The sequence below is a fragment of the Perissodus microlepis genome, chromosome 20, assembly GCF_051167445.1.
Source record: "Perissodus microlepis isolate ML-2025 ecotype Zambia chromosome 20, ASM5116744v1, whole genome shotgun sequence".
In the NCBI taxonomy this organism is placed as follows: Eukaryota; Metazoa; Chordata; class Actinopteri; order Cichliformes; family Cichlidae; genus Perissodus; species Perissodus microlepis.
Genome location: NC_140480.1, coordinates 19,814,418 through 19,840,602, shown reverse-complemented (window position 1 = coordinate 19,840,602; position 26,185 = coordinate 19,814,418). Strand labels below are relative to the sequence as shown.

The 26,185-nt window shown below is 41.3% G+C and overlaps 1 protein-coding gene across 1 annotated transcript in view; it reads right to left on the bottom strand.

Annotated features, from left to right (window-relative positions):
- plch2a (phospholipase C, eta 2a) overlaps nucleotides 1-26,185 on the bottom strand; it is a 76,028-nt gene that overhangs the window by 15,022 nt on the left and 34,821 nt on the right. Inside the window, 10 exon segments of the mRNA XM_084917454.1 lie at nucleotides 350-457; nucleotides 653-835; nucleotides 1,840-1,928; nucleotides 9,073-9,173; nucleotides 10,969-11,067; nucleotides 13,042-13,197; nucleotides 16,705-16,812; nucleotides 18,800-18,971; nucleotides 23,517-23,637; nucleotides 24,280-24,483. Coding sequence (XP_084773580.1) covers nucleotides 350-457; nucleotides 653-835; nucleotides 1,840-1,928; nucleotides 9,073-9,173; nucleotides 10,969-11,067; nucleotides 13,042-13,197; nucleotides 16,705-16,812; nucleotides 18,800-18,971; nucleotides 23,517-23,637; nucleotides 24,280-24,483 — 1,341 coding nt within the window.

Here is a 26,185-nt window from a genome sequence, read left to right as displayed (position 1 = left end):
CAGGACACACACATCCAGTCTGAGCCTACCTGGTTCTCTACACAAAACACTGGAAAACTCAAGTGAACTAAAGAACAGTAGAGGAGAGGGAGAGCATTAAATAAACTAAATACTAAATACTGAAAAATTAGAAGCAGTTAGGGACCTGCTCAGTTAAAAACAAACAAACAAACATGGAAAGATGCACAGCCTCTTTAATTCTTCTTCTTGCTACATGTCCTGTACAGTTATGGATGATATCTCTTTCTCCATCTTCCTCCACTCTCACATTAACCAAAAATAAGCATCAAAACTAATGAAAGGCAATGAAACTGATAACACACTGAAAAATGACAAACTAGTGAAATACCTTCGCACATGAAGGCCGGTTTGAGGATGTAGCCACAGTTGCCATTGCTATAGAATTTGGCTCTGTTGAGTTGGAGGACCCGGCCTTCAGACTGGTAGTTGAGTGCAACTGAAATCAAAGCATTTCACTTCATTGTTCATAGATTGGAAACCTTTAATATGCTGGGTAACAACCACTGAGGGAAAACCAATTGGCATGAGCACCACCTACATTAGTTTAGTCATGACAAACTGAAAGCATCCCTCATAATCTGCTATTACACTAAATGTTTGGCCATACTGAATATAGTTTCAACATTCATACCAAGCTGGCACCCAGCATTCCAGAAGGGCTGAGGGTTGAAGTTGGAGGAGTCCACACGGTACGAGGAAGGATAGATGCGGGACAGCTGCCGCTGGTTGAACTGAATGAAGGACGATGCTTTTTGCTGCATCACCTGGTGGGCTTTAGTCTCACTCAGAGATGATACCTGCCAGCCACAGTTAGCTGCCAAGGATAGCACAGTTTTCTTCCTGAGGCTCATAAACTTTCCAAGTAAAGAAAATGCAGTAGTAGGTACATTACACTTATAGTTAGGGATGGGAAACTGAGAACTGTTTTTTGTAGATAACCAGTGGTTCAGTTCCTTGGAATTGTTAGACTGCTTGCCTTTTGATCTCAGTTCCACTTGCACTTCAGTTCATGTGCAGGAAGAGGAAAATCACGACATGGTGCACCGAGTGGATACGGACATTTATTTTATTTTTACTGCGCAAAGGATGCGAGTGCATAGAGCACAGAAAAAACTGCATTATGCTGCTAATATAACTTTGGCTAAGCTAGCCAAGAAGTGAGTGTGATCGACAGCTTTAACAGAATGATGTTAAAGCTGCCGATCACAGCCCAGCAGCCGGACCCTCAACTTCAACAGGTAAAACCAGCAGTGATGAGCAGTCAGGCTGCAGCCTCAGTTTCTACCTGTTCATGTTTCTACTGTAGAATCACTTTGCCCTGGTTTTCATTTCTGCATCATGCTATCAACAAAATAGCATTAGGATAGAGATTTGTGTCGGTGTGTGGGACTGTAGCGTATAGCTTTATACTCTTAAATAGTAATGAAGAGACAGTGCGTTTCACAGGAAAGTAATGTATTGAGTAGTGTAATAAGTTACTTTTCTCTGGGAGCAATTAAGTAACATGCTGCATTACTTTTAAGAAAGGTGTTCTGTGTAATACATTACTTTTTTGAGTAAGGACCAACAACAAAGAGTGGAACTACCTCCAACATGCACAGATATTTGACCTCACAGCAAGCAATGAATTTATACAAATGTAATCCCTTTGACATGCTGCTTAGCAATGGTTGACTCTCAAAGCAGAGCCAACAAGAATCGATAAGAGAACTGATAAATAATCAAATCGATAGCTGATAATGATCAATTCCCCATCCCTACTTATAGGGCACTGTCACCATAAGCTAAGCTTTGTGCAGTGAAAATACATTTGCTAACCTTGTGCTTCGATGTCATAGAGACCCACAGACTGCGTGTATTTGACTAGATCTGACAGAGCTCTGGACAGCTTCATGGTTTTCTTCTTTCTGTAGAATAGACAAAAGACAAAAGGTGACACATGTGTGGAAACAGCTGGCAAGATAAGGAAAAAAACATCACACAGAGTTGGTTTTGAGTCTCCAAGTCTCAGGGGATGTGGCTGGCTCAAGTGTTGTTGAACGTGTCAGCAAAACACAGGTGTTCATTTGAGCTGAAACCTTTTAGTGGGCACTCAGGTCCTCCAGGCGATGCACTGACCCCTCCCATCAGGATAGAAATGTTTCATCATAGGATAGAGCTGAACAGGGTTCAAACCTAAAGTGTGTGAAAAAGTAGAAAGTGTGGTGTACACCCCTCTCTACACCCTTTCTTATGATATTTTACTCGATATAGTTTCTTTTTTTGAGTTAAACTTTGAACTTGGGCACCAGCCATGACAGAGTCAAACGCTTAGCCAACCAAGGTGTTTGTGTCCCTCGAGGCCTGGTATATGTTTTGAAGTTTGAAAACAATCCATAAAAAATTGTCAGTAACGTAAAGTTCTTGCTGATTTTTACATTGGGTGTGACCTTGACCTGATTTTCAACAAAATTACATCAGCTCAAGCTGTTTTTGATCTACCATCACACAAAATGTGAAAATTCTATCTAGAAAATTGTGGATATTGGACCACTAAACAGAAAGACAAAGGGAACCAGTTAGACACACCTCACGCAGACTGAGTGGCTTTTGCTTCTGCACACTTACACTACAATCAGCTGATTTCAGCTCATATGCAGGAGCAGGAAAATGGTGATACAGCATTACAGATTTTCAGGACTTTTTCTTATAAAGTGTTTGATCTTCTCAACAAAATAACCTCTCGTCTACATAATCAGACGATTCAATTGTTTTTTTTAACTGGAAGCAAACACGCAGAGACCAGTACCTATTCTTTGACTCCCACCAACCCCTGGAACACAAAATCATCAGAACCCTGAACATAGGGGAAAAACTGTTCCCTGAGTCAGAAAGAGCTAGAAGGGAAATAAAAGGAACACACACATGTAAAGAAAGCTCTTAAAACATTGGGCTTAATTGGGTTTTCATCAAATTAGTGAAGTGGTGGGAAAGAAGCAACTAGGGAGAAACAGTACGACACACAGAACAATGACAAACAGCCACACTCTCAGACACAAACTGGTTCATCCCAAAGACAAAACTCCCAAACACAAAGTAAACAACACAGTGTGTGCTGTGCAGCGAGGAGTGCTCAGACCTCTACACTGGAGAAACCAAACAGCTACTCTATAAACACATAGCACAACACAGAAGAGCCACCTCAACAGGACAAAACTCAGCTGTCCATCTGCATCTAAAGGTCAAAGGAATCCAATGTTCACATTTTGGACAGAGAAGACTGAAAGAGGAGTGAAAGAAGCATCTATGTCCACTGTGGACGACCATCCTTGAACAGCTTATGACACCAACTGTCTGCCATCTATAATCCAGTTTTGAAATCCTTCCCAGACGCCTTAACGCCCACTCACACCCTGCGGCAGGTGATCTCAATAGGTCACATGACAGGGTAAGGCAAAGTCTCACAATGGTTTCACATGAAGCTTCTGTTGATAATGGCCCACACCCTTTTTGCGTGAGCCCCTTTTTCCATGTGATCAGAGTAGAGGGGCCTTCAAGCTGGCAGTAATTAAGATGTTACTTAAAAAGCCATGACTTGACCCAGCTGTATTAGTTATTTACAATGATCAGTTAGGTGTAAAACAGCAAATGTGGAGTCATTTTTGACCAGGATATGTCCTTCAATGCACATATTAAACAAATATGTAAGACTGCTTTCTTCCATTTGTGCAACATCTCTAAAGTTAGAAATATCCTGTCTCAGAGTGACGCTTAAAAACTAGCTCATGCATTTATTACTTCCAGGCTGGACTACTGTAATTCATTATTATCAGGAAGTCCTAAAAACTCGCTGAAAAGCCTTCAGTTAATCCAAAATGCTGCAGCAAGAGTGCTGACAGGGACTAGAACAAGAGAGCATATTTCTCCAGTATTGGCTTCCCTTCATTGGCTTCCTGTTAAATCCAGAATTCAAAATCCTGCTCCTCACATACATGGTCTTAAATAATCAGGCCCCATCTTATCTTAATGACCTTGTAGTACCATATCACCCTATTAGAGCACTTCGCTCTCACACTGCAGGCTTACTTGTTGTTCCTAGAGTATTTAAAAGTAGAATGGGAGTGATAAGAGATTTTTTAGTTTTGTGATTATTGTTTAGTTGTAGCTTCATTTAAGATAGGAGAGCTTGTGAGTTGGAACCACCACAGGAAAGGAAAGTGGAACCAGATGTGTAGAGGAATGCGGTGACATACATACTACATCCTGAGTTAACGGTCACCCCCCTCTCTCACTCTCCTTTTAAGGAAATGTTTAAGTTTCTATACATACCAAGCTATCTCCTATTTCAACAGACAAGCTAAAGGTTTCTCCTATTATGGAAACGTTTTTGTATACTGAACATACCACTCCTACTTCCTTTAAAGCTCACTTGGAGTATAAATAAAGAATGCGCTGAGAGCCCTGCGCGGTTTTTCTGTCACATCTGTTGTGCGCACTTTGACAGCAGAGCAGATCGGACTGACCGCCCATGCGCATGTAAAAATTAGATATCTGAGTGTGACTTCATTTGCCTTTCTAATAACTTTTCTCTTCACATTTTCTTGGTCCTCCGAGCCGGAGAGGAAGCATCGGCCGCTGTGTCCTGCCGTCGTGGAAAGCTGCACTGAAATCTGTCCTCTAGGTAGGAGTGAAAAAGTCCAGGGACGCTAAAATTCGATTCCTGGCCAGTGTTTTATCAAGTGGTCCACGACGCTGGGATCCAGTGGCTGACTTTCAACATAGCCAGAGAATCTTGGGAAGGTAAAGGAAGTCACTCATTTACACTCGCGTAAAACGAACTTTGGTCTCACCCGCCGAAAGGGTGTAATTAGTCTAATCCACTGCACGGATTTGTAAAAGCGCTGGGGTGATCCACCGAACGGATTTGTAAAAGCGCTGGGATGATCCACCGAACGGATTTTCAAAATAAAAGCGCTGGGGTGATCCACCGAACGGATTTGTAAAAGCGCTGGGGTGATCCACCGAACGGATTTTCAAAATAAACGCGTTGGGGTAATCCACCGAACGGATTTTCAAAATAAAAGCGTTGGGGTGATCCACCGAACGGATTTTCAAAATAAACGCGTTGGGGTGATCCACCGAACGGATTTTCAAAATAAACGCGTTGGGGTGATCCACCGAACGGATTTTCAAAATAAACGCGTTGGGGTAATCCACCGAACGGATTTTCAAAATAAAAGCGTTGGACTGATCCGCCGAAAGGATTTTCAAAATAAAAGCTTTAGGACTGGCCTTCCGAAAAGGTCTGCGCGATTGTGTGAAATGTCTGTTTAAATGTTTGTGTTTTCTGTGTGTTGAGAGTGAATTGATTTAAACAGCACAAATACGCTGCTGAATCACTCTCATTGTTATTGTCATTTTATTTCCTGTCAGTAGCTGAAGTACTGGTGACAAAAGAGAACGGTTGAGTTCCGCCTCATAAAACTGACACCGCTCCACTAATTAGAGTGGAGTAGAAGGGCGTAGTCAGTAACCACTCTTTAAGTCTAATACCAGAGAAGGCTCTGCAGTTCTGTTTTAATGGGTAATTAGCCCACTAAGTTTACTGTTGACGAACAGTGGTTAGGAAAAAAGTGTCCAGGCGCCGGACAAATTAGTGTGCAAAGATGGAGAAATTCTAAAAAGACTAAATGAGAATGTAGCCCATCTGCATTAATACAACTTAAAGAAGCATTACAGAAAGAAATAGGAGAGACAAAATAAAGAAAGAAAGAAGGAAAACGCACGTAAGAATTAGAATATTTCCAAGCATGGAAGAGAGAGGCAGATAGACGATGTGAGAATAAACAAAAGAAACAAGAAAAGAAGGAAGAAACAGAGAAGAAACAGATTGTGTTTGCTGGAGATTTAAGACAACAAAGGACACTTTGAGAAGGGTACAGGGGCCAGTGGGAAGGTGAAGCCCAGAGGAGTATAATTGGGTTGAAATTGAAGCCTGAACTTATGATGGTGTTTAGAGATGTCCACCAGATCACAATAAAGAGGTAAACAAAAATAGAAAACACACATATATAAATTGTTACATGTGAAATTATTTTTGGAAAGAATCAGAAGTAAGATAGTTTGAATCAGACCTCAGTGAAAAGATGCATGAATTGATGAAAGTGAACCAATAGATAAATCTGTTAGAAAGACAACTTTAGTAGAATGAATGGCAAAACTAGTAGAAAATAGGGATATTGTTTTGAACTGCCGTGCGACGCTTCTCAAGTCTCTTGCAGATTAAAACCAGGCGATTGGGTCCTTATACGAGTACTCCAGAGAAAGAATTGGAACCCATCCCGGTGGGAAGGTCCATACCAAGTACTCCTAACGACGCCAACAGCTTGCAAAATCGCTGAGAGGCCCTCTTGGATCCACCAGAGCCATTGCAAAAATGGAAGTGAGTGACAGCACAACCTAAAGACACCACCATCCCGACTCTTTGGTGATCTACAGGTGAAGGGAGGGCTGATTGGGTATATCCCGCCTTCTACTTCTCGCCTGTAGTCTACTCACCAGAGTAAATCGGTGTGTCTGGTCATCATGAAGATTATTCTGCTTACCACCTTGGCCCTGCTGCTTACAGCATGGACCCTGATGCACTTAAAGGATCAAGAAGCCAACATGCATAGAAGAGCATGGACATATGACAACTCACACCTGGCTGAAGTGACACAGGACCACATCCATCCCTGGATGAACAACGCCTGGTATAGATACATATATAATCGCAAAGAAGACAAAGATTGTTATATATGCTCACACATGCCTACTACAACACAGCATGCTACATTATATGGCAGACTTATGAACATGATTCAAGTGACATGCGCAGCAAGCTTTGCCAGTCTAGGTTATCAATATTTAGGAATTGTCCTAAACCACAGCGACCTCCTGACTATTGGACTATAGTTTTGGACTGTTTTTAAATGCATCGACCAGCATCAACAAAGAGCAAAATCAGGAAATTGATGCCATAAGAATAACTGTTATGCAACACAGAGTTGCTCTGGACATGATCTTGGCAGAAAAGCGCGGACTGTGTTTTGTTTAATATAACTTGTTGTACATATATTCCAGACAATGTGCATTCTGATAATATGACAAATGCTCTACAATTACTTAGAAACGTTAAACAGGCACAGGTAACCGATTGGGCAAATTTACAAAGTAATTGGTGGAATTGGTTTATGAGCGGCTCATGGAGAACACTGATGCTTAAGGTTTTAATGTTTATTGGCCTAATACTTATTATGTTTTGTATCTTTACTACATGCATTATCCCCTGTGTAAGAGGAATGGTATCAAGAATGATATCCCAATCTCTTGTTGCATATGTCACTGTGCCAGACGAGGAAGAAGGAGAAGACGATGAGTATGAAACAAATGTGATGAATGATTATGTTTGAATGATACACATTTTATGACGACCAGACCGAAAGCACTCACAATGTAGGGTCTGTGTCTGAAACACATTGATGTATTTGCTTAAAATCGCTACAAACAGGAGGGAATGATAAGAGATTTTTTAGTTTTGTGATTATTGTTTAGTTGTAGCTTCATTTAAGATAGGAGAGCTTGTGAGTTGGAACCACCACAGGAAAGGAAAGTGGAACCAGATGTGTAGAGGAATGCGGTGACATACATACTACATCCTGAGTTAACGGTCACCCCCCTCTCTCACTCTCCTTTTAAGGAAATGTTTAAGTTTCTATACATACCAAGCTATCTCCTATTTCAACAGACAAGCTAAAGGTTTCTCCTATTATGGAAACGTTTTTGTATACTGAACATACCACTCCTACTTCCTTTAAAGCTCACTTGGAGTATAAATAAAGAATGCGCTGAGAGCCCTGCACGGTTTTTCTGTCACATCTGTTGTGCGCACTTTGACAGCAGAGCAGATCGGACTGACCGCCCATGCGCATGTAAAAATTAGATATCTGAGTGTGACTTCATTTGCCTTTCTAATAACTTTTCTCTTCACAGGGAGGCAGAGCCTTCAGTTTTCAGGCCCCTCTTCTGTGGAACCAGCTTCCAGTTTGGATTCAGGAGACAGACACTATCTCTACTTTTAAGATTAGGCTTCAAACTTTCCTTTTTGCTAAAGCATATAGTTAGGGCTGGACCAGGTGACCCTGAATCCTCCCTTAGTTATGCTGCAAAAGGTGTAGGCTGCCAGGGATTCCCATGATGCACTGGGTGTTTCTTCTTCACTCACTATGTGTTAATAGACCTCTGTAGACCACTGTATTTAATCATACTTGTTATTAACCTCAGTCTCTCTTCCACAGCATGTCTTTATCCTGTCTTCCTTCTCTCACCCCAGATGGCCCCGCCCCTCCCTGAGCCTGGTCCTGCCGGAGGTTTCTTCCTGTTTAAAGGGAGTTTTTCCTTCCCACTGTCGCCAAAGTGCTTGCTCATAGTGGGTCATATGATTGTTGCGTTTTTCTGTTTTGTCTGTATTGTTGTAGGGTTTTTACATTACAATATTAAGGACTATAAACTGTTGTGATTTGACACTAGCCTATGTAAGTTGTACTTTACAGACCACCATCCAAATGAAAACAATAAGAACACAAACTGCCCTGACTGATATTCAAAAGTATGTTCAAAGACTGCGAGGAAGAGCTATAAACCCATTTTGGTTTTCATAATCATTATTAGCTGGGTTACTACAAAAAAAAAAAAAAAAAAAAGAGATATTTCTGGTGATTTAGCATTCGTCAAAATAACCTGATGAGACTAGAGACTGGCGGCACTGCTGTGTTGCAGTGGGTATGCCTGTATGTGATCAGCACAGTGAAGCATTCTGAAAATGTTCAGACCCTTTGAAAGCTGCCACATTTGGTAAGTTTCAGATTTGTCAGATTTTTCTACAATACCCACAGTTACAAAATAAATATGATCTGAATATATAACAGACTCAAAAGTTCAGTCTGAACTTTTTACTGACAGCACGTCTTTGTTAACCTTTCTGCATGGAGACTGTGTGTCTGAATGAAACACTGGTGCGTTGGTGTGTCATACTTGTTGTGATGCAGCGGGGCACGTGAAGCACTACTTGTGCTTTCTTGGTCTGTGTCTGTGTCTTCAAAGCTTGAGACCTTCTTCAGCTTGGATGCCTTTTTCTGTGAGGAGTGAGGAAGCACACGAGACTGTTCAAAGTTTTTCTTTCATTTTGAAAAGACAAGAAGATGACATTTTAAGCCATCATGGATGCTTTTGATTAGATGTATAATAACAGACATAAACTTAATTTTAAAGAAGTCTTTTAGTCATCACAACAAAGGATGCAAATCAAGGGCGTAGATTTGGCTTAGGCATTGGTGGGGACGGCTGATTCAACCACCGAACCCTGCCCTGTTTCTTTTTTTTCCTTTTTGTTTTTGCTTCTTGATTTTAAAAAAAGGAGAAATATACTTGCCTACATATGCTATTCTACATGCTTTTAAACCATTTAAAATTACAATTCATAGTTTTATATGTGAATTATATAATGTTAAATTACTATTAAACAAATGACTGACTAAGTATTTTAGGCTTTAGTTTACTTCAGCCATATTCCATATAAATCAGATATCATACAAAAATAAAAATAGCTTCAAATACAGTCATGACAATAAAAGAATATGACTTTAAGGACTTAACAGCATTACTTCAGTTATAGTACACCAACATCTCTGACACATTAGCACTAAGGGAACACTGAATGACCTGGTGGTTTTTGTCCATAAAACTACTCATCTAAGATTACCCCAAAGTAACAGATCTCTCAGCAAAATTATGCAACATTTTAGGCGCACTACACAAACATTACTGATGAGTCACTCGTCAGTAATGTTTGTAGTGTGAGTGCATTTTTAAAAAATTTGGGCAAACTGCACTACAAGGTGGAATATTTGTAAAATCATGATGATATTTTGCCTCAAAAATCAACCCTATGAATATGTCAGTGCCATTAGGATGAAATTACTGTGTCACCAACATTTTAACGTTAGACATAATTCTAACAGCCTCTGTAAACTAATATCCTGGCTTACTCGAGGCTGCCGTTTTCTCTGACAGTTTCAATCAAAATTAGAAATGCTGCTCTGAGACTGAGAGAACTAATAGTGCTGCCTGTTGTGCAGTTAGTTTCCAAAACACGTTATTCATGGTTGCATACAATTTTAGACTGATGTGGGCCAAAGCCTAGCATAGCCTGTAACGTTATTGTGATGGACACATTTTATGAGTGAACTTTGCTTTAAGTGACTTACAGGTTTCTTTGAAAAATACTTTCTTATATCCAGGTTCTTCCTTTTTGCTGCCATCCTCCTCTCCTCCTCGCAGCGCAGGTTTGCTGCTGCTAAAACTAAACAGAGCTCCCTGAAAGCACAGCCAATCACATTGGCCACATTTGTCACATGAGGTAGGACTCCAGTAGTGAACGTAATTTAACTCTTTCTGCACCGCTGGGTGAATGAGATGATGACAGATCGTTTTTGTTTGTTTTTTTTCTATCGGGTTTGTTTTTCTTTACTCGAAGAGATCAAATTATTGGTGGGGACAATTCAATAATCGCTGGATATTGGTGGGGACATGTCCCTTCCGTCCATGCCAAATCTACGCCCATGATGCAAATAAATTAATGCAGGTTAACCATCTTTTGTAAGAGTGCTAGTCTAGTCAATATCAAATACATAAAGATGATATTAATTGATTAATTGAATCCTACTTTAACTAACAAAAAGCAACTCTCTGAATTAGTGTGCATATATTTAAATATGCTTAGATATGCTGTCTTCACCTGAACCAATCATTTCACTAATAAGCAATAACTCATAATAATGCAAACTCTGTGTCAACAGGTCAGTTCTACAGTGTCAGTGTTTGTCGTCCTCACAGAAGCAGAAAACTGAATGAGACAACAGGAGAGTTTACCTTGCGTTTAGAGAAGCTCTCTATGAAGGAGCGGCCTGAGCGCTTGTTGCTGCTTGGAAAAGCCTCATCTGCTGTGTCCATCGCATCCTTACGTTTACCCTGACAAGAGAGGAGTAATGTATGTTTTAAAGAAATAAAGAAAATAAAGGTATCACTACCTACATTTCCACCTCATACTGGAAGGCAAATACTTAAAGGTGGAACACAATCTCAACTTTAAAGAGATGAAAAAAATCCATCAAAACTGTGGCTCACGATAGATATGGAGTGATGATTTAGGTGCATCTCAAAGATTCTAAAGGAAGAAAACATGAATTATTACATTTATGCCAGTGAAGTCGGAGAGCACTGATTTCTCCCCCAGTGGTGCCCAACCTCACACGCAAACTACAAGAAACCCAGAAAAAAAAAAGCTATGTGTAATCAAACTTAATGTCAATCATGACTTTATACTTGGAGATAATTTTGATTTAGCCTTCTTATTTTAACAAACATGAAATTATTGTTCTCTTGCCTCGGAATTGGTTTCCCACAAAGTTTCGACCCTATTGGAAGGTGTTACACGGTTCAACGTTGTACTCTTTCCTCTTCCTACTCGTCTCATTTGGACTTCCAGATCAGCAGAAAACATGAGACACAGTGAAATTATTAGTTGTTTGGTGTATCCACTTTTTCGTTGTACTCACTGGTCTGTGGGCCCATGAATTCAATAGATTTTTAGAATTTGAGTGCAATTCATACACAGATTATTGTCCCATATGCACTAAATAACTTGTTTTTAGTGCATATGAGTCACATGATCGTTGGTGTTTTCTCTGTATTATTGTAGGGGGTTTACCTTACAGTATAAAGAGGTGACTCCTGTTGTAATTTGACGCTGTATAAATAAAATTGCATTGATTATAATCTCTCCAGTGTGTTCTGGGTCTGCCCCGGGCTTCTCCTGGTGGGATGGTGCCCAGCATGCATCCTTGTCAGATGCCCAAACCACCTCAACTGGCTCCTTTCGTTGTGGAGCGGCTCTAGTCTGAGCCCCTCCCGGACAGCATACCTCCTCACCCTCTCTCTAAGGGAGGGGCCAGTCACCCTTCGGATCGACCAGTAAATCGAGAGCTTTGCTTTTACACTCAGCTCTCTTTTCACCGGAACAGACCAGTGCAACGACTACATCACTGCCACTGCAGCCCCAATCTGTCTGTCAATGTCCCACTCACCCTCACTCACAAGACCCCAAGATACTTAAATTCCACCCTTTTCTGGTTTAGGACCATGGCCTCCGACTTGGAGGTGATGATTCTCTTCCCATCGCTTCACACTCAGCTGTGAACCACTCCAGTGAGAACTGGAGGCCACCTGATGAAGTTGTTCAACTGCCTCAGTGACCTCGCCCCCAGTGATGGATGAGTCTGTTTCTCTAAAGAAGACATGTCAGTGGGATTAAGGAGGTCCTGTGGTCCTGTGACCTAAGGTGTCCTGGTGCCACGAGGACTTATGTACACCCTTATGTTCGAGCATGGTGTTCGTTATGAACAGTTTGGATTGCCAAGAAGGGCGTTCCCCCAATTGTGCCCCTTCAGGTCTCACGTGAGAGTTAAAATCTTTGAGTAGGACAACAGAGTCTTCATGTGGAGCACCCCCACCCAGGGACTCCAAGAAAGCCAGGTATTCTGCACATAAGTACAGAGAACAGTCAGTACCCGTTCCCTGACCCAAAAGCGCAGCAAGCAAACCTTATTGGACACTGGCAAAATCTCCAATCTTGGTATCCCACCCCAGTCGCTGCCTCTGATCGAGGGCAAACCCAGACTGGGACAGAGTCCAGCCCCTCTCCACAATGCTGGTTCCAGAACCCAAGCCTCAACCTCTCACACAGCTCGGTTCAGGCTCAGTCTCTTTCCCCACCAGAGAGGTGACGTTCCATGTCCCAGTCGCTAGACTTGGAAGCTAGTAATCAGTCTGCCGGGGCCTCTGCCTTTGGCCGCCACCAAGCACACACTTCACCCGACCCCTATGGCGCCCTCTGTGGGTGGTTGAAATGGATACTGAGACAAAATATTTGCTCTCTGTGTTTACCTTACTGCCAGTTTTATCCATGGTCTTCCCAGCAGGAGGGAGGGCTGTGATGGTAAAGCTGTCTGGATCCTCTCTGTCTCGGATCTTGGATTCCTTCATCAAGTTGTCAAGCTTCTTCTTGGCCATGTTCTCTACTTGCTTTCTGTCAGCTGACATCTGGAGGAGGAGTTAAACAGAATCATTTCAGCTGTGACACAACAGGTGAAAAAGTCAGCAATTCTAAAACTGTCTTATTGAGATAGATTTATATAATCTGTAATGAATTACAGGATATGTAATGACACTTTCCCAGCGGACCTCAAAGTACACAGGTCTGGGATGACATTTTTAAGGTCACTCTTTTTGTTGCTGTTTGCACTCTTGTTTTTATGTATCATTTTCTTCCCTGTCACAACCTTTAAGCATCATGGTATCAGTAATATTGATAACACAGTAACACATCAGTATCATTAACGCTGCTCACTTTGAAAACAGTTCTGGTGTTCTACTGAATTTAGGTCAGCCGAACATGCTGGCTGTTAAACGCCCATTCAATTCCTTCGTCCACCAGGAACTGTCTGCATACTCTCAACACACGAGGATGTTCATGCACCCGGGCCCACTGCACCAGTGTAGGGTCTAACAGGTCCCAGGATTTCATCTTAGTGACAAGCAGGGTGTCGTTGCCCAGCCTATACAGGTCTGTGGGCCCTTCCATTGGATATGCCTCCCCAGACCACCACTGACCCACTATCAAACTGATCATGCTGAATGATGTCACAGGCAGCATAATGTTCTCCACAGCTTCTCCGGACCCTTTCATATCTGTCACATGTGCTCAGGGTGAACCTGCTTTCCTCTGTACAAAGCACAGGGCACCAGCAGTGGACCTGCCACCACGAGACAATGCCAATCATTTTCCACAGTGTCAGAGACATTCCCACCAGCAGCCTGCTGGAGTCAGTTTGTAGCTCTTGCAGTGCTCATCCTGTGACTCCTTGCATAAAGGAGCAGATTCTGTTCCTGCTGAGGGTTAAGGACCTTCTCTGACCCTGTCCAGCTGCCTCGAGTAGCTGCCTGTCTCCTGGAATCCTCTCCATGGTCTTGAGACTGTGCTGGCAGATAAAGGAAAACTTCTGGGAATGGCACATGCTGAAGTTCTATCTTGGAGGAGCTGGACTACCTGTGCTACCTCTGTACGGTCCAGGTACTGCCTCATGTTACCAGTATTGATACTGACCCTAGCCAGATGCAAAGGTAGTGAAAAATGTTCAGAACAGACGGAGAGAATCAATGTGAGTGGCCTCCACCTGTGCATCCATTCCTGTTTAGAGGGTGGTCTCATTGTTGCTCCTCTAATGAAACTAACCTGCTGTTAATTCCATCAGCACATGCTGAAACTTGTTACCAACCCAGGCTGCTACTTAACTGATTAAATCAACATCCTAGGAGTTGTGAGATTATTATACTATCTTATGCCACCTTATACTTCTAATCAAAGAATTGTTGAATCATTATACGGCTATAGGCCACATTATGCCTTGGATTAAAGATTGTGAAATCATTACACTGTTTTATAATGCATTATACTGCTGATTTATAAGAAATACTGTTTTCAGACAATCATGGCCTTATTTGTCTGATTAGAAAGAACAGAACATAGTGTACAGGAAGCAAAAGCCATAACTTCGGCTCACTGAGAGAGAAAGAATGTGGATGTTTAGGTTTTATGACTTTGGAGGGGGGCTTCGAGATCTGGCGGACACCCTCCTGTCCACATCTCCCGTCCGGACGTTTATGCTCAAAGTGTTGTATGGAATAATGAGAATTGTATGGAATAAAGAGATTGTTGATTGAGCATTAAACACAGAGTGTTATTCTTCCTTCAGCCCAAAGATCAAAGAATTGGGATATTTAACAGAGTTTATTGGACCTGATGTCATTTTCCGATTAAACTGTTCCTTTCTTTTTTGAGCACTGAATTCTATACTTCGGAATTTATCGGGGAACAAAAGTGTTGGAAAATTAAGGGAAGTTAAAATGCAGAAATTTCAAACCAAAGTTCAAAGGGACTCGCTTGATTATTTATAAAGGAATAACCCACAAATATTGTCTTCTTTCTAGTTCCTTTTAAACTAAAACACTGGACTGTGAAGATTTCCATGAACCTTAAACATTTGCAGATGTACCTAAATGAATAAAACATAAAATAAAAATAAAAGGGGCATACATTTTATATTTATATTATAAAACAACATATTAATTAAGAATGAAATTGTTAAGACATAAAATATAATTAAAACATTTTAAACCTATTTCTAAAATTATTTGCCAAACTCTCCAGATCAGTCATGCTGAGAGCAGAATTATCAAAGAACTACCTTAGCTTCCTAACTACAAACAAATTTCAGCTCCACCTAGAGCAGCTACTAAACATCAAGTAATGGCTATTCTTTAAAATCTTCACTCAAGGTTTGAATCTACAGTTTTACTAGAACCAAGTGAGAATTAAGCTGCAGTCCAACAGCTCCATCAGTCTAACCAGAGAGAGAGCACAGCAGCATTCCTCCAGAGGCCGTCCAAAGGTCAGGTTTCATCATGTTACATAACACAGAGCCCAACTGTGTCAGTGATATAACCCATTCCAGATGTGGTGTAACATGTCATTCTTATATACTCCCATATGGAAAAGATATATATAAATCTTATAAAGTTTGTATCTGTCTTGTGTGAAACTTGTATGAAAAGCATACAAGACTGAAAACAGATATAAGATCCCTTGAAAAATTATATAATGAAACTTGTATGTTTTGGATACTTACTAAAACAATATATGAAAGTAATGAGAAAGTGGCCACTTTCATGAGTAAATCATGCAATCCTTATATGATTTACTCATGAAAGTGGCCACTTTCATGAGTAAATCATATAAGTTTTTACTATTTCTTTTCCATATGGGCTGTCTTTAACCTCCTAGGACCTGGCGTCCACATATGTGGACATCACATTTTGGGTTATTTAGACCAAAATACTAAATTTTGCTCTACAAGGGCCTGATATCCACTTTCGAGGACATTATACTGCTACTGTTCTATCGAAATTTTAAACGAATATCCTCATATGTGGCTCTCATTTTTCTTAGAAACAAAAATCAGGTAAAAAAAAAAAAAATCTGGTAATTCTTTGTTTTTCCATTCATCAGGTCCCAATCAGCTCAAATATCAAAGATAAATTAAAAATGCATGCCATGAAAGAGTTCAGGTCTTAGGAGGTAACGACAGGATTATATTATGAGTGTTAATTGAGGTTGACAGGCATTATGTCATTTGTAAGAATACTTGGATAACGATAACCAGGTCTGAGCAGACGGGGAAAAAAAAACCCATCATGCAGAAACCCATATTTCAAACAAGGAGCAAAGATGCAGCGATACATAACATTACATAATTCATGTTAGTGATGCAACACATTTCAGATGTGGGAGTAAGACTCTGTATAATAATATGAATTATACATATAGTCAGATCAGAATCTGGATATCATTAAGGAACCAGTGCAAAATGGGAGAGGGACATGAAGCATTAGCAACAAGAAATACAAGCATACCTCACATTTCATCAGCTGGACAAAAGGACGCAAATTGTTTTGCTAGACTGAACAAATAGATACCAGATAGGTACATACATCCCCATTGATCAGCTTACAGTCATCCTCCATTTCATCAGCACTGTCCTCGTCAGACACATCTCCCTCCTCTGCATTCTCGTCTATGTTGGGAGGAAGTTTCTTTCCCTGTCAGAGTGGACAAAATAAATCACACGAGATTCTTATATTCTAACACAGAAGAGATATTCACCATATAGTATGATCACAATGTGCACGTCAATGTAGTATACACATCGATGGTGGTTTTAATGTAGAGCACTGGGTTGGAGGTTAATTGGATATTGTGGCTAAAACGTGTCTAATTCAAAGTAAGTTAAAGTAACATTAAATTAACCTAGTTAATTAATTAATTAACCTAAATAACTTCAGACAGGTGGACTACGTGTTCTGAAAAGGACTGCCCCAAAATTTGGTTTTGTCTGAAAAGCAGAAAAATAGGTTTTCAGCTGCATCAGTGTAGAGCGCTCTCCGGGACATGACCATCCCACCACAGTGTGGAAACTATCAACTGGCTGACGACCTCAGTGGGTTTCACTGCAGGTTTACCAATCCCCCCCAGGGGTGTGTCCTCTCTCCTCTGGTCTTCTCCCTGTACACAGTACAGTTTGCAGATCACATGACAGCATTTTGACTCATCTTAGACGGCAGTGAGTGTGGCTCTGTGGTGCAGTCAGAGTAACCTCGAGGTGAATACGCTCAGAACTGTAGGAATGACCGTGGCCTTCAGGAGGAACCCCTCTCCATGCACAGCAGCACAGTGTGTTCTATGGAAACCTCCAGGTTTCTGGGATCCACGGTCTCCCAGGATCTGAAGTGGTCCCCCAATAGAGACACAATCATCAGAAAAGGCCTGGCAGAGCATCCACTTCCTCTGCCAGCTCAGGAAGTTCAACCAGTCTTAGAAGCTGTTGAAACATTTCTGCTCTGCAATAACACAGTCAGTTCTTTGCTCATCCATCACTGTATGGTTTGGATCAGCCACCAAACAGGACAAGGACAGACTATAGAGGACAGTGAGGACAGCAGAAAAAAAAAAATCACTGCTGCCAAATTGATTCAGTACAAATCAAGAGTCGGGAAACGAACAGACCATCTGCAGACCATCACACCATGGTCACAACCTGTTCCTGCCGCTCCCTCTGATACATGCTCCAGATCAAAGCATGCAGTATATATACTGTTTTGTTTTGTTGTACATATGCAATAAGTATTGAACTATTTCTAAAGGGGCTCATTAACCAGGTGTCTAACAAGAAACATCTCATGATGGGTAAAACCAGTGAGCTCTCTCAAGATCTTTACAACCTTATTGTTGCAAAACATACTGATAATTTCTAAACTGTTCCAGGTTCCAGTGGAAACTGTTGGGGCAATAATCCAGAAGAAGAGGAAAAAACATAATTTCACCATAAACCCGCCACGACCACATGCCCCCTGCAAGATTCAGACAGAGGAGTGAATAATCAGAGGAGCACTTGTGGACAGCTACAGAAAGACCTGGAATCAGCAGGTACATTTGTCTCAAAGAAAACAATAAGTATGGCCTGTATGCATCACACAAGACTCCACTGCTGAAGAAAAAGCTGGCTCTGAAGGCTACTGCAGTTTCTGTGTATCTACTTTATTAAGGGTTGTAAGGGCGCCGCAGTCCATCTCAGCTGTCATAAATTACATTTAATCTGATAATAAATGAGGGAAACACATCTCTATCAACATTTCATCCCTCAGAGCTGAATGTAGCTCATGACCCAGAAGTGCACCTGCAACCAGTTATCTGCAGAGTCTGCACTTAAGATATTTTTGTACAATAACACAAACACCCAGATAATAATCCAGCTACCATCTAGTGTTAAAACACACACACACACACACACACACACACACACACAAATAGTCCAAAGTGATTTTTGTTTTCTTTCTATTGGCTTCATATGTCACTCTCTGCTTCTGTCTCACTACTTTGATCACCCCATTATATCATATACCTTTGAAGTTACTCTGTGAGATTCAGACTCTGGATAATAAAAGCAGTAAGCTGAGATAATTGCCGGAGGACTGCTTCCTCACACCAAAGAAAATCTGTCACTTTCAAACATCCATATTGGGATTTTACCTTCACAAGGATCTTGCCCCTGAGTGCTTCTGGGGATGGCAGCTGCCCAGATTCATCAGCTTTGATGTTGGAGACATCCAGCTTGTCCCCCAGGATCTCAATCAGGTACTGAGCCATTTTCTTTTGCTGGGGAACACTGCAGTGGTTCTCTATAGACAGGATCACTGGGTAGCTAGCAGACAATCACACAGGTTGGAGAAAGAGGGCTGTGTCAGCTGGTTGTTACAGCACAGCTTAATTATTTCACACTTTGAGTTTTCTTGATTTTACCGTCAGTACAGGTGGAAGAATACTGTAAATTACAGTAATGGCAAAGCATTGGCACATACATGGCTGTGTAACAGTGTTGTTCACTGTTTGACGATGCCTGTTTGTTTTTGTTTACACTACTCTCTGTATCCGGTTTGGAGTATTTGTTGTGTTACTGAGGTTTAATTTTGGATTACAGCTGGTGGACTAATACCAACCCCATTTTAACACTACTTAGTTTAAATTATTAGTTAATTTTAATATTAACAACCTACTTCCTGAGAATATTCTAAGATTATTTTCCCTGTATTCATATCTCTGGAAGTAAAGTGAGGCTGTGACTGAAGGAACTGAAGCAATGTCTCCGCATGACTATGTTTGTAAATTAGCAGAAAACTATAGTTTTCACAAAGCACAACGAAAGGTAGCGTGTTAGACCAGACCTGTGTGTGTGTGTGTGTGTGTAAACTAAGTAAGTAAATTTGTGTTTCTTAGATATAACAGTTCTTGTTGGCAATAAACCTTACACCACTGGAAAGCCTGTTTATTTCCCCTTCATTGGTGCTATATTTGTAAGGAAAGTGGATTTAGCAGTGGGTGGGTTGAGCAGCAAAGTTGAGTATGTGGGTTGCGCCCATGAAAAACTTGCCAAATCTTCTCCTTCAGTGCCAGACAGCTTCTTCTGCTATTGACTTGTTTGGTGTCGTTTCCTGGATTGGATGACTGAAGTCTGAAGAAACAAGACATATTGGTAGCATGTGGAAGAACCATAGACAACCATAAGGGCCTGGCAGTTCCTCCTTATACTGGTCACCAGCTGGGTCACCCACTGCCATGGGATGGCATCACTTTATTCAACCAGCATTTGTTGTGAGTTGGCCAGTATGGTTCTGTTAGGTATTAGCAGAACTGGAGGCAGGCCATTTCATCCTCTCCACTTCCAAACTCTGAAGGTAGTGTCTAATAAACCCCGCTCTGCGGAGACGAACATTGTCATCTTGGAGAGTAACATTTGGTCCCGGACTGTGGAAATATGGGCCACTGTTTGCAGAGTCTCATCTCCATATCTCCATCTGAAACATTTCTTCTGGCCAGGACTGAAATCGAATGTTGTTCAATACTGCCGTACATGCCATGTATGCCCAATAACTGGCAAGCCAAATGAAATAATTCCTCCAGCTCCCCTCTGTCGTATCCCAGTAGTAGAGGAGCCATTTCAAAAAGTGATTGTTGACTGGAAACCAGTTTCTGTTGACGGTTATGTGTGTTTCAACTAGGTTTCTGAGGCAATCCCACTACAGAGGATTACAGCTCAGATTGTTGCCAAACCTCTGGTGAGATTCTTTTCAACATTTGGTCTGCCAAAGGTTGTGCAAACAGACCAAGGCACCAACTTTAAGTCGAGAGTATTCGACCAAGCCCTCGAAACATTAGGCATCGAAAACATAACCTCTAGTCCTTACCATTCTGAGAGTCAGGGGGCACCAGAGAGGTTTCATCAGACTTTGAATAATGATAATAATAATGGATTGCATTTATATAGCGCTTTTCTAGGCACCCAAAGCGCTTTACAATTCCACTATTCATTCACTCTCACATTCACACACTGGTGCAGGCAAACCACAGTTTTGAAGTCCATGTTGCAAAAACACTGTTACAGTTCTCAATGGGACTGAGATGAAAGTGTTCCCCTGGTGTTATTTGCATGCTGTGGAACGACCCAAGAATCTTTGGGGTTCAGTCCTGGTGAACTGGGGTTTGGGCGTGAGATGATGGGTCCTTTAAAGGTTTTTAAAGAGAGGCTGGCTAATCCGGTTGACAACACCAAGAGCCTTCTGGAGTATGTCAGAACACTAAATCACAGGGAATAAGCCCTCTTTAACCTAACAAGGAATGCACTAGCCGCTTCACAAGCAAAGATGAAGAGACACTTTGAGCAGAGGGCAGTCGGCCGTTCATTCCAGCCAGGTGACAAAGTGCTCTTTCTCCTGCCTTATCCTGGCTCAGCTCTTTCTGTTAAATTGTCTGGTCCTTATGTTGTAGAGAAAAAGCTCAGTAAGACCAACTACATTATTCAGACCCCAAACCTAGACGTCCTACTAGAATGTGTCACGTCAACATGATGAAGCTGTACAGCTCTTGTGAACCTTCACAAGAAGGTGGCCCAAGAACAAGTGGCTACATCCCCAATGGCTTCTGTTTCCAAGGTGGACGTTACTCCAGATGAAGAAGGGTTGGTGTTACGGCGTGCTGAGCCTCAAAGTGCTCGACTAGGTAATTCCCTGATATTGTCAACACTACCACAATACCTGTCCCACCTTCCTGATGAACAGAGCAATGATATCATAACACTCATGTTGGGATTCCCATCTCTGTTCAATGACGTCCCATCTCAAACCACTGTTATAAAACATGTGTTGCTGACTAAACCTACACCAATCAAACAGCGCGCTTATTGGGTTAGCCCAGCAAAGAGGGAAATCATAAAACAGGAAGTTGAGTATATTCTTCAGAATGGATTTGCAGTGCCAAGCTCCAGCTCTCTGAGTTCACCATGTCTCTTAGACACAAAGTCAGATGGAACTCCAAGATTCTGCACCGACTTTCGAAAGGTAAACTCTGTCACTGTGCCAGATGCACATCCCTTACCTCTTATTGATGACTGCATTGATGAAATTGGGCCTGCAAAATACATCGCTAAACTTGACATGTTAAAAGGGTATTGGCAAGTGCCTTTTACATGGGAAGCATAAGACATTTCAGCTTTTGTAACTCCTGACCACTTCCTGCAGTACACAGTTATGCCTTTTGTAATGCTCCTGCAACCTTTCAGAAACTGGTCAACAAAGTTTTGGGAAACATCCCCAATTGTAGAGCATACTTAGATGACATAGTTGTGTATAGTAGTGACTGGGCAACCCCCACGGCTACGTTGAAAGAAGTCTTCACTAGCCTAGAAAATGCATCCCTCGCTTTGAACCTTGCCAAGTGCAACTTAGCTAGAGGCAGTGTCCTCTACCTTGGCCAGCAGGTTGGTCTACAAAAAGTGTGCCCTGCAGATGCCAAAGTCTCTGCAATTAAGGAGTTCCCCCAACCAACCACCAGGAGGGAACTGCGCCATTTCCTTGGGATAACAGGATATTACCGGTGATTTTGTAAAAATCTTTCCTCTGTTGTTGCCCCTCTCACTGACTTAATCAGTCCCTCAGAGCCTTTTGTTTGGTCTGAGGGTTGCCAACAAGCTTTTGAAAGCCTTAAAGGCCTACTTTGTTGCACTCCTGTGTTGTCTGCTCCTAACTTCTCTTTACCATTCAAACTGGAAATAGATGCCAGCGCAGTTGGGGCAGGAGAAGTGCTTCTCCAGGAGGATACCCAGGGCACTGACCATCCTGCGAGTTACTTCTCTCGCAAGTTTGATAAACATCAGCTCAGGTATTCTACCATTGAAAAGGAGACACTTGCTTTGTTGTGGGCGTTGCAACATTTTGAAGTTTATATAGAGTCAAGTCAGAGTTCACAGATCACCACCCTTTGGTTTTCCTCTCTAGGATGTATAATCACAAACAGCGCCTTATGCGTTGGTCACTGATTATTCAGAACTATGTTCTCGACATCCGTCACAAAAAAGGTTCGGAAAACTTTGTAGCACACTCTCCGGTGCTATTTAGATATGTCACCAAACCCCAAGTTTGGTTCTTAATGGGTGGGGGTGTTACATGCCAAGAGGTGTGGCTTTGTTTTTATGTTGCAAAAGCTGTTACACTATCAGTGCAGCAATCAGCATAGCAGTCTCCACGTCTTCTTCTTAACTCTACAGTCCAACTGCCATAGCCAAAATATGGACTCATTGCTGAGCATAAGGTTCCTCCACATCTCCAGGTTCAAATATACACATTGCCAGCACCAGTGCAATCAGGCCCCGATGGAGAAGGGCAGTCATGGCAGGCCTCTCTATCGGACTGAAAAGGCTTTGTGCAGTCTGTTACAGATTGTCAGAGTAGAGAGCCCGAGTACTGATAAGATGAGGAAACTCTCTTTTTGTGCTGTCGTCCTCTTGCGATGCCCACTTCATGGTCTGTCTTTGAAATCCCTCATTGTATGGAACTTGGCCTTCAATGTGGAGATGGTAATAGGGGTCGCTCCACATCATGTTGCAAGTTGGTTTTGCAGAACACCAGTTTAAAGCTGCTGTATAGCACAGGCCCTATCCAGATCAATTGAACATGACATGCACCATCTGACTGCTTTAGCAGGGTCCATGCTAACAGGTCCTGCTAATAAGGTACCAAACAGTCTCCAGATAATCAGAACCTGAGGTACCAGACTCTCAAAACAAGAGTCAATAGCAGCAGAAGGTGTTTGGCATTAGTAGAGAAGATTTGGCAATTTTTTCACTGGCACAACCCGGTCGTCAGTGCAAGTCAGTTAAAAAGGATAACTATGGAAGCATGAATAAGAGCAAACATACTCATTCTTGACAAAGGCGTACTTGTTGATTGTCTCAATGACATCTCTGAAGAGGATCTTGGAGGTTAGGGTGTAGCCATGATGGACAATGGGCTCGCCGTCCTGACCGTCCCAACAATCAACTGTGGACAGCAAAGAAGAGAAAGCTGTCACTGAAATGTGCAAAACGTACAAAAGCAAGACAATGATGGGAAGACAAGATAAAAGACAAGATAAGGACAACGTGTCCCCTAATTACCATTTATTTGTTTATATGACAAAACTAAGATAAGTGAAGCCTGCAGGCAAGTTCACACACAGCACCCTGAATGTGAGTTTACACTACACACTAATATAATGTTATATAACTAAGAAGACTGTATCAGTAACCTTTTATTAACAGAGCTGACCCAGATGACTAATGACTAACTAAAAAAAAAAAAAATACTACAAAAACCCAAAGTCTCTGACACGTAATACACAGCAAGTGTAACCACTCCAATAAAAGCATTAGTTTTGGTAGTTTGCTGGTCTGGAGCTTTGAGGGGTGTGTCAACACAATGCCCCAGCCCTAAAGGTCAAGACTGTGCAATACTCAGGCTAAATTAAGAACACAGCTTATTACATTAATTGGTGTTACAATGTTGTCTGAGTCAGATTCTGTAAACTGTTGAATTAAACAAACAAGGCAATCCAAAAATTGGGACCACTGCCTGCCTTTAAGAGTATGACACTATTTAAGTTGTACCTGTGTACTGTGAGTGTATGTATGAGTCCATGCTAACCTTCCACACAGCGACAGCCAGACTGCAGCACCCAGGCATACATATCCACCCTGGACTGTGACATTAACTGGTCACCCATCAGGTAAGTGTTGTGTGATGAGGCGATGAAGTAGTTGCACAGGGGCTGGGTCATGTCCTGGTTCACGCTGTAGTGATCTGGGTTGAAGATGTCCCCTGCTGGGCTGCGCATATAATTTGTAAAACCTGGAACAAAGTTGGACAAAGAATTTTCCTACAGGGTTCGTCTAATCATTTATCCAATCATTTGGTCTCAGGTCTAGTCTGAAGTGTAGGTTCAACTATATTGGAAGTTGTTAAATCTTAGTACTTTAATGTAGTAGTATGTTCTGCACTGGTATAGCTCTGAGTTTGGAAACATGGAAATATGTTAACTTTAAAGACTCAGATTCTATATGTCATTCACAATGCTTAATTAAAACATAAAATATAGAAATTAGTGAATGCAATACTTTATCAAGACATATAATACAGATAAATATTATAAAACCTTCGTTCCTTTTTTAAAAGAAAATGAGAAAAAAAGTGAAAAAAATCACAACATTAAGAGAACAAAAATACTTTTCAGTATTAGACAAAAGATGCTGACATAGCTGGATTATACTGCTTGTAGTTTTACATTATATTAGCAAAACATTGGGGCATTTCCTTCATATTGCTATGATGATAAAAAAAATATGGTTTTACACTAAAGTTTTAAACTAAATATTTCTATTGCTAAAGATCACTTCTTTTGTTCGCCCTTGCTTGCTGCTTCTTAGTGTTTCAACTTTATGCTTCTTGGAGATCAACTGGTCTTTTGCTGATGTAGACTTTTAGCTGACACATGATTGGTCATCTTGCCCAAAATCTAATTTCAGAAGCATTTCCTAAAACCAGTGTTGGGCAAGTTACGTTAAAAAAGTAATTAATTATAGTTACTAGTTAGTTACTTTTTTGAAGAAGTAACTGAGTTAGTAACTGAGTTACAATATTCTAAAAGTAATTAATTACTTGAAAAGTAACTATTGTGTTACTTTAGTTTAATTGGCCACACAACACAAAACTATCCACAGCACTACACACTAACTCCACAAGACAACACATTAACTACACACTCCAAACACGCTAAACATCTCAAAACTCTCTCTCTCTCTCTCTCGCTTTCTCTCGGTCACTCCTAAACCTTCCCCCTCTTCCTAAACAACCAAATGTCATGTTACCATATCATTTTTGATTGGTCGACATGGTGTATTTTTCCACCAACACCAATGGGCTGTTTCTGTTTTTTATTTTTTGGTCACAAGCAGAGAGTGCTTGCTAGCGCTGTCCTTAGACAGTAAACGTGACGAAACTATTCAGGAAAAAACGCCTCATATATATTGTTTATCATGACTCTGGTTTTACATGGCCCATCAACACAATTTAAAAACTGGTATATATCACCTTGTTGCTTTGTCATCTTGAAGTGGTCATGTGATTGGCTTACCACGACTACTTTATTGTTCCTCAGTCAAACAGCAGCACTCATGCGATACAGGTGTTGTGCCAAAAAGTGATCGTCGGGCAGAAAGTGAGCAGAGTGAAGCTGACTCCCCACCCACTTGAAACGTAAAGGCAAATAGGCGGAGCGGTTAGTGCTACGTTTGTGCAGATTTGTGCAGGTAAAATTAGTGTTTGTGCTGCTACGGTTTTTGAGATATTAAAAACTTTATTTTATAGGTCATTCAAAGGTCATCATCCCCCCAGACTACCTCAAAAAAGACCAAAATGGTCTACTTTTTTAGTGCTTCGTTTGTGCAGATTTGCGCAGGTAAAATTATCATTTGTGCTGCCACGGTTTCTGAGATATTAAAAGTTATATTTTTGGCTGATGACGTCACCATCCCCCCAGACTCTTCCAAATCGG